Genomic DNA, 9,473 nt, shown 5'->3' with positions numbered 1-9,473 from the left:
GTATTACTAACATTAAACAATATTAATCATAAATAATAAATATATAATAGAAAATAATAATTATTATGTATATATTATTATTAGTATTATTAAAATGGTAATATTAATTATAAATAATAATATTAATATTAAATAAATATATTTTTTAAATAATATTTAAATCTTTTTAATACATTTAAATAATAATAATTATTATTAATATTATTACTAACATTAAATGATATCAATAGTAATTAGAAATAATAATAAATATAATATAAGAATAAAATATTATTATTATTTATAATTAATATTAATGGATACCCAATGACATTTTAAGAAATCTTTTGGCCACCGTATGTATTGTGTAGTATGTATATAACTGATTTTAAGCTGATTTAAGTTCAATTCTGTCCTGTTTAGTGCCCAGCAGAGAAGCAGTCAGATGAACAAGAAGAAAGCGGCTGGTAATCAGGTGAAGGGGTTGAATTACAGTTTATACTCATCATTTAAACACAATATTAATTTCTCTGTGCATATTGAGTCATGTCACGTGTTGAACGTTAAACGTGCTCATCTGATGTGTGTCCAGCGTCTGCCTCTCTCTGTTCTTCATCTGTGTTTCTTATTCTTTATCTTCATGCCCTTATCAACTGATCCAGGGCCAGGTTTGTTCTCATGCTTCTCTCAGTTCAAGTACAAGCTTCATCTTAGAACTGATCTTAGATCAGACGTTACAGGAACGTTCCGGGTTCAGTCGAGTTCAGCTCCAATAGCATGTTTGCATTCATACTAAATGCATTTTCATAAAATACCTAAAAACCAGTTATATTTTTACAATGGTAAAGGTGCTATGTGTGGCTTTAACTGTGATTATCATGATTTAAATGTATGCTACTATGGAAGACCAATGATTAATAAAAATAATAATAAATAATTTGAATAATCAAATTTCACCATATAAAAATGAGGTTGCTACAATTTTTACAGATGTTACTGATTTTGATACTGAACAAAAATTACCATCTGCATCCTCTCAAGCTACTACTATCAAATGTGCATTTCTAAGAGACAAACAAGTAATATTATTATTAATATTATCAGGCAACACAAACCTGTTTCTTGATTTGAAACAATATCGCTCATTAAAACATGCAGAAACTGGAAAGTTAACAGTCTGGTTTCAACAACTTCCACTTTGGAGCAAAAATCTTACTTTAAACTTGAAATAAATAAAGATTTGACATTTATGGTGATAATTTTTTGCCCATATCGCCCAGCCCTAGTCACCATATGCTGAGTAAACAGTAAAATTCATACTGTTTTGAAAGTGCCACCACTTGACTTAAACATTATGTGTTCACATGATACTAGTGTGATCAAATCTGAAGTTAAATGCCAGAAATGGTAACTCATGAATGCTGATGACGGAGGCGGAGCTGAACCCAGAGCCTCGTGTTGCAGTCAGAGCTGCTGTGTGACGGTTCTTCAGTTGTTAAGGGCAGCGAGTGACAGCATGATGTGTGTTTGTGTGTGTGATAGGGCTGTCAAAATGACTGAAAAACTAAATTCGAATTTTCTACTTAAATATAATCAAAATTCGAATTATATTTGAATTTAAAAGGCATAATTTCAGTTAGGGGGAAAATATTGGAGCTATTTGAATTCTACACAGAATGTTATATTTTATAGCAATATGGATGAGATTGTGGCTGGCATACCCTGCGGCTTTACGGAGCTCAAAGGCTCTGAACGGCTCTAGCCCAAACTGTGATATAAACGAACACTATTGGCTATTTTAAAAAGGGGCGGGGCTGCTTGATATGTCCCGCCCTGTCTTCCTGTTTCAGTTAAAATGACGTCAACACAGAGTAATGCTGCGTGTTTCTAAGCATTTCAGGGGACCTTTAAATTCGAATGCAAAACCGTTGGAATTTTTTTTTTTTAATTCGACAAATATTCGAAATTCGATTTTTTTTTTGACAGCCCTACTGTGTAAACTCCGGTTCTGTGCACAGACTCGTTATATGACCGTATCATAAGGAGATGCAGATCTTTAGTTCAGAGAGAGACTTGTATAATCATAATCATAATCATTGCATTGATCAGTAGATGATGTAAATGTGTTTTGGAGACATGAGCCCCAGCAGATGCTCATCACAATACAGCATAACATTGATTCTCTTAAAATATATCGCAGAACATGTCGTGATTCACTTACGATTTGATATATTTGATACTCTTTTACAGCATCAGTTGTGTTTTCAATACTGACGTGTTCTCTTTTTCTGTCATGTTTTTTCTTATTCTTGTTTTACTCCGGTGCATCAGGATGAAATCATGGTAAGTCGTCTGTGTGTTTTCTAAAGCATACGTGTTACACAAGTGTTTATCCCAGTAATTCATGAAGACTGGACTCTTGCATGCTTTTGCATCAGTGATGCACGTCTAGTCTACATCTGTGAGTCTGTATTCAGCGGTTGCATAAGATGCTTTCACTGCACAATCAAACTCATTTCTGCGTGTCTCCCTGAAGCCGTATGCAAGCCACTGAAGATGTCAGTCAAGCGTAATGACTGTATAGTGTGCACTACAGAGGGTTTGCTTCTTATCTTCATGCCACAAGCGTGTTCTCTATTTAAGTCCAAACACTCATTCAGTGCAGTATTTCATGCAGCTTTTCTACTGTTCAGTGTTAAGATGAGATAAACCTGTCAAGAACGTGTCTGGCCATAATTCACCCCCAAATAAAAAGAATTAAGAAATTAGATTTTGTATAAAAATGTTAGGGCTATTTTAATTGTTTGTTTGTATTGTGGTACTGTGTTCTCGACAATTAAACACATGTATGGATACATACAATAAAGATGATTTAAATTGAAAGATTATTTTAAATATTTCTAAGTAGTGTAATGAGTTTAATAACAATAAGAATCATTTGTTTTTTGCACGAGTTTCATGATAATAAGAGTTTTTAGATTACAGTAATGAGAATTTATGGTGAAAATGTCCTTAATAATCATAACATATAATGGCATAAATAAAAGTAAATAAAAAACTTAAATCATTTGTTGAAAATGGTATGAAAATAAAAACAACAGAAAACCAACATGTATACAGAGAACTTGCTATATGTGTTTAAAACTAGATTTTTCTTTTTCATTGTCTCAAACGTCTTATGTGTCATTTAACTTGTTTCACTTAACAATTCATGATTAGAACAGAAGAGAAAATAAAATACAGATTATAATTCATATTATATCATAATTTGTATTATAGCTTTATATAAGCGCTCACTTCATAGAGAAGAGCCTGATTTGTTTGCTAAATGGTTTCTAGTGATGTATTTATTTATCTGTCCACTTGAGGCAGAAGCGAGTCACAGTACAACAATCCAGAAACACACTCACACACACACACACACACACACACACACACACCTCACTACACATGAATAAAAACACTACACATGTTTGTAGAGAATCTTCAAGAGCAAGTTAGTTAAAATTTGTTAAACTCTTACTATGTTCATATCTAGCTGAATAAAAACATCTGATTTAATGATAGCAACATCTGAAGGAAACTTACAATATTACAAGAACATGTGAAGTATGTACTGCTTGAATACATTGATATACATTTATCAGTTTCTGTAGGTTTTATGAAGGTAAATTTAAGACGTTTTAAGACTAAGTAAAGAAAATGTAAGAAATAAATGGAAGGGCACACAATACGTCAGTATGGTCTCATTTACATTATGTAAATGTAGCTCAATGAGTTGTTGGCAACAATTCAAAGTTTGAAAACACAGTTCTCCATTACTTTTTAAGACTTGAATAGCTTTGCTCCAAAAATACTAGAATATGGAAATAACTTTTACTGCACTCTAAAAAATGCTGGGTTGTTTCAACCCAACTTTGGGTCAAATATGGACTAACCCAGCTGTTGGGTTACATTTTTTAATTACATTTTTAACCCAAAAGTTAGGTTAGTCCATATTTGACCCAAACTTGGGTTGAAACAACCCAGCTTTTTTTAGAGTGTGTACTTTCTGATCAAAAAGTTTTGTTTTTCTCTTGTTTTCCAGTGCAAATGTTTAAAGATTCTCAAATCAACAAACATTTACTTGAGAAGCAAAGTCTTGTTTTTTTGTAAAAGTGTTCAAACTGAAGTGAGTTTATGATGAAATGAACAAATATCTGACAAAAATGAAAAATTCAATCAAAGGGGAAACTAGTTTTCATTGCCCATTGATAGATATTTGTTCTTGTTTTAAGCATACAGTGAACTTAATTTTGTTGCATTTCCCAGAAAAGAAGACTTAATTTCTTCATTTTGCATCTCCAGTAAATATATCTTGATTTAAGGATGTTAATTTAAATGTTGTTTTTTTTTGCAATGCATGCAACATTTAATGCCATGACTCTAATTTAAGATCTTTTTAAGGCTTTAAATTGTGAAAGGGTGAATTTAGACTTTTTTTAGACCTGCAGAAACACTTATATTATGTTTCTGGTTTCATAAGTGTTTATCATTGCACACAGATCGTTGTTTTTCAGAAGGCAGTATATACTATAATGTACAGTATGCAGTAAGCGGTAAACCAGTATTTCATGGCTAATGTATTTCAGGTGATCAGGAAGGGCTGGCTGACCATCAATAACATTAGCATCATGAAGGGCGGAGCTAAGGAGTACTGGTTTGTCCTGACGGCCGAATCACTGTCCTGGTACAAGGATGATGAGGTGAGACGTGTTTTCTGAGTCGACTGTTGCTGTGTCGGGTCGGTTAAGATGCTCAAACAGACTGGTTTTGAAACATTTAGAGCAATCAGCCTACAAATGTGTGACTTTTAATAAAGCAATAAGCCCCAACAAACAATGTAGCTCCTCAGAATCAGTTGTGGTTGCAACAAAGTGGTTGCCGAGCAACACACAAACGTAAACAAAGCTGTATGTTACTTTGTAGAGTCATTTACAACAGCTTCGAACGTGGCTCAGCCAATCAGAATCAAGGACCGGAACTATCCGTTTTATAAGACACTTTAAGACAGTAGATGAGTAACATGCAAAAAATGACACACTTCAGGCTCGATGCTTTTATGAACTCGGTTCTGTCTCACTTCAGTCTCACGACTGCATCACAACGGATCGTTCACGTCAAAGCTAAAGCAACATTGTCTTGATTTACGTTGGATCGCTGCCTCGAAACGTCCCGTGTGCTTCGCTCAAACAACGGCGCCATCGCGGCTGTTGCTCACCAATCATCGTTCCCTTCAGCCTTAACGCCACACTTTTATGTGGAATTATTTATATCAGTTTTCCGCTATAGAAAAGAAATGATCTCAATTCGGTTATTTTTAAACTGTCCCGTTTTGGCGGTTTCTGCTGACTTGACGCTCTTTTTCCCCTGGCGTGTTTTTGGCTGGAATATTTTCCAGCACTGGAAGGTTTTCCTGCTAAATGACGCTTGCAGGACCTGCCGAGAGCTCTTCTCTGATGATGCCGCCTACGGCTTTCCACACATGCTCAGGCTTTCAGAAAGGAAAAGCAAAGAAAAGGTTACAGGATGATGCTGTTCGTTACACTCAATCGTCAAGCACGTTTTGATCGTCACACTTGGTGGAGTGAATATTTATATGAAGGGAAGGGCTAGTGAACAGCCAGCATGTTAATGGGCAACATGTCAACCTCATATACACATTTTCATTAGGCCTACTTGAAATAAAATAAACTGAAACAAAAAACTTATTTCAGCTAGTATTTATTGTAACATTTCTTATTTTCATTTAGTTGAACTTGATGTACTAAAATTGAAATAAATATTATATATATATATATTAAAAAATTAGAAAAAATTACAAACACAAATGAACTAAAACTTTAAAATTTAAAAAAAAAAATCTCAAAATATTAATAAAAACTAAAGTATTTTAGTTATACTAAACTAACGCACAGAAATCTCTTATGCTCACCAAAGCTGCATTTAGGCTATTTTATAAAAAATACATTAAATTGTAAAATATTATTACAATGTAATATATGTTTTAATATCTGTTAAACTGTAATTTATTCCTGTGATGCGCAGCTGTATTTTCAGCATCATTACTCCAGTCTTCAGTGTCACATGATCTTCAGAAATCATTCTAATATGCTGATTTGCTGCTCAAGAAACATTTCTGATTATTATCAATGTTGTGCTGCACAGTATTTTTGAGGAAACTTTGATGCATTTTATCTTTTAGAATTCTTTAATGAATAGAAAGTTCAAAAGAACAGCATTTATTTGAAATAGAAATAACATTATAAATGTCTTTACTGTCACTTTTGATCAATTTAATGCGTCCTTGATGAATAAAGAGTGAATAAACATGTTTATTTATAGTGCATTCTGATTCCATGTTGACTTTAGAGTGCTGTCTAGGTAGGCGTCTCGTGTAAAGCTGGCACACACATGTGCATACCAAAGCCTGACCTGTCACACACACACACTCACACACACACACACACTCTCTCACTCACACACACACACACACTCGCCAAGAGAGGGCTGCTCCTCATAAAACCATTGACTTTCAAAGAAATGTGTGTGTGTGTGTGGTTCGCTGGTTTGGGTCACTCTAACTAGAAGCATGTGGGGCAGAGACAGCGAGGGGGGCGCTGCGGTCCACTTTCATCTGTCTGCGAACACAAAGTCTCCTTCACACACACACTCTCTCTCTCTCTCTCTCTCGTCTATTTATTTTATCGTGGGCTGGCGATGTCGGTTTCCCAGCACTCAGAGCCCCAAAACTAACACAGTCCAACTCAGAAGTAAAACAGTCACTAATGAGCTCAGAAAGCAGCAGAAACACTTGAACATGACGAATCCTCAAGGTCTAGGACAGGACAGACCAGTGTTTCTTATATAATACGGCTATTTCAGGCACTTGTGCACTAGAGTATGTATACATGTGCAAATATGAGAGAATGCAAATGGACACTCACTCACATATGCACACACACACACACACACACACACACACACACATCACATGAGGGTCGAGAGAGACGCTCATCACTCTCTGTCTAAATGGTCAACGAGCGTCTAAGTGACATCACTTCCTCCTGACATCTCAGTGCAGATGTATTTCTGCTTACCCTGATTTTTCACAAAGCGAGTTCCCTCATCTTCTCGTCTTGTTTTCGGGGGTTTGGGGGAAGCAGGCAGCGCTGGTGATACTGGATCTGCTTCCTATCATCACACATGCAGATCGAGCACCAGTGACTCACAAAAGACATGAATGAAGAAAAACCTGGACGCATATGAACCAGCAACCCTCCTGATGGCCTCAAAGGCCTGTCAATCAAACACACACACACACACACACACTCTCTCACAGACACACACACTCACACACACACTCACACACACACACTCTCTCACAGACACACACACACACATTCTCACAGACGCGCACACACACTCTCACAGACACACACACACTCGCTCTAAATGAGGACATATAGCTGAATGAAAATGAAATGAGAATGAAAATAACCCAAACCTATTGCTAAAATGTATTTGTTTTACCATAACCATATGCAAAACACAGGTTTCCTACCTTTACAACTGACATATAGTGCAACATCTTTTGCAGTGTATGTGTGTGTAAAGGCATCGGATCAGGAAACACTGTGATCCAGGAGACGTCTTAAGTGGAAACATGTTTATCTGGGTTTCATTTGTCTGGATGTTTGAGAGCGTGTGAACGACAAGCCTGAAGATGTTCATATGAGACCCATTGAGAAACTGTTTTATCTTTTGGTCTTTTGTTTCTCTCTCACTGACTCACTCCATCTATCTTATTTAACCAGATCCAGATGAATATGCATAAGAAAAAGAATCGCTTTCATATCTGAGCTGTTTCTCCAGAGAAATAGTACCAGAGTTTCAGAAGAAATCTCGACAGTGTCTCAGAGATTTGCCAAGTCTGTAGTCTAAATGCAGAGATCTCGATATGAACTCAGATATTTCTCAAAATTCTTGTTTAGCAACTATTGTCTGTGTCTGAATTTGTAGGAGAAACATCACTGTGAATTGTTAAGATAAAGTGACACTCTTCACACTTTGCATTAGTATCATTTTATACTTTATTTTGTATTTCATACTTTCTTTGACATCACTACACGCTGAATAGATGATGATTTCGTGAAGTCACTTCACATCAGTAGTGTGCTCTGCTGTCGTCATGCAGATCTCCTCTTGTCGTCATGGCGATGTGTTCAGCAGTCGTCATGGCGACGGGCCGTCTTGAGCATCCCCGTCCAGCCTAACCAATGTGCAGACTACTGTACAAACGCTACTTCCTGAACAGGTAGTCTGAACACTGGGCAGGCGGGATGGGCGTCCGCAACTAAACCAGTCGTCGCAGCGCACCAAACTTGTGCTGCGGTCGCTATGTGATTGTGCAAGTTAGTGCGAGTCTGATGAGGCTGTGATGGAGTCTGAAACAGGCAGAATGTGGAGGTGAGACACACAGATGATGATGCGTTCTGATTGGAAACTTCCTGTTTCCTGTGGAGAGTGATGATGCATTGCCTGCGGTTTCATATTTCACATAGAAATCACCTAAAACTCTGCTGCACGTTAAAGAAAGTACATGGATTAAGTACGAACCGATAAATCTTTCATCTGCCTTTTATACACTGCTGTGCGATTAACATCAGATCAGCTGGTAATAATAACCGCCTCTAAACCGAATACATCATCAAACTCGAGATTCCCCATTAAAAGATGAAGATACTGCACCTCATCCTCCTCTTCAGCCTGTGGCCGAGCGAGTCCAGGTGTTTATCGAGTGTTGGTCTCAATTTTCTCAGTTTGCATCTGCAGGACCTCAAAGGCTCTTCATCTTTGCACCATCGCTTTTTCCCATCATTCCATGTTCCCGAATAAATCATAAAACTGCATCCACTAACATCCGTCTGGCGTCTCCCGAAATCAGCATCTGTCGGCGAGCGTCTCGTCTCTGCAGTGACTCGCAGGCTTGACGTGGCAGAGGACTGTTAACTAACTTTACTAGTGAGAGAGCCAAGGAGCAAGAGAGGAGAAAGAGGCGGGACTTTCTTCTCCTTCCCGCCTCCGTCTGGCTTTCTGTTATTTTTTTCCTGCTTCTCGGGGAGACGGCAGGAAGTGGAGGGTCAAAGGTCAACAGGAAGTGAAGCGCATTAATTTGCTGCATGTGTTGTGTCATTTCGGGGAGGGGGTTGGGGTGCATGTAGCGTGTTCGGGTGGAAAACGCGTGTGTGTGCGTGTGTGGGAGCTGCGCGGCTTTGTAGCGCTGCAGGAATGTCGGAGTTTCTTGGCAAGACGGCGGGCTTGTAATAACTCCAGATGTGCTGGCGTGTTTTTTCTTCTGAAGCTGATTTCCTTTCCCTGTCCGGCGTGAATAAAGAGGCCTTTATGCTGGATGACCCCCCCAGCACCACCCGCACCGCCCTCGACCCCCCCAC

At 37.5% G+C, this 9,473-nt stretch overlaps 1 protein-coding gene across 9 annotated transcripts in view; it reads left to right on the top strand.

The window, feature by feature from the left end:
* The window catches only part of dnm1a (dynamin 1a), a 65,028-nt gene that overhangs the window by 29,589 nt on the left and 25,966 nt on the right, over positions 1-9,473 (top strand). For 8 of the 9 annotated variants that reach the window (XM_016556173.1, XM_016556180.1, XM_016556175.1 and 5 more), the window contains 4 exons: positions 403-454; positions 642-647; positions 2,311-2,322; positions 4,611-4,724. In XM_016556173.1, the coding sequence (XP_016411659.1) occupies positions 403-454; positions 642-647; positions 2,311-2,322; positions 4,611-4,724 (184 nt within the window). The remainder of the gene's footprint in view (positions 1-402; positions 455-641; positions 648-2,310; positions 2,323-4,610; positions 4,725-9,473) is intronic. The other variant, XM_016556176.1, reaches the window with a different exon arrangement.

Source organism: Sinocyclocheilus rhinocerous, unplaced genomic scaffold, assembly GCF_001515625.1.
Source record: "Sinocyclocheilus rhinocerous isolate Xijiao unplaced genomic scaffold, SAMN03320098_v1.1 scaffold737, whole genome shotgun sequence".
NCBI classification, from domain to species: domain Eukaryota; kingdom Metazoa; phylum Chordata; class Actinopteri; order Cypriniformes; family Cyprinidae; genus Sinocyclocheilus; species Sinocyclocheilus rhinocerous.
The sequence above is the reverse complement of the archived record's forward strand: the minus strand, read 5'-3'. Positions and strand labels throughout refer to the sequence as shown.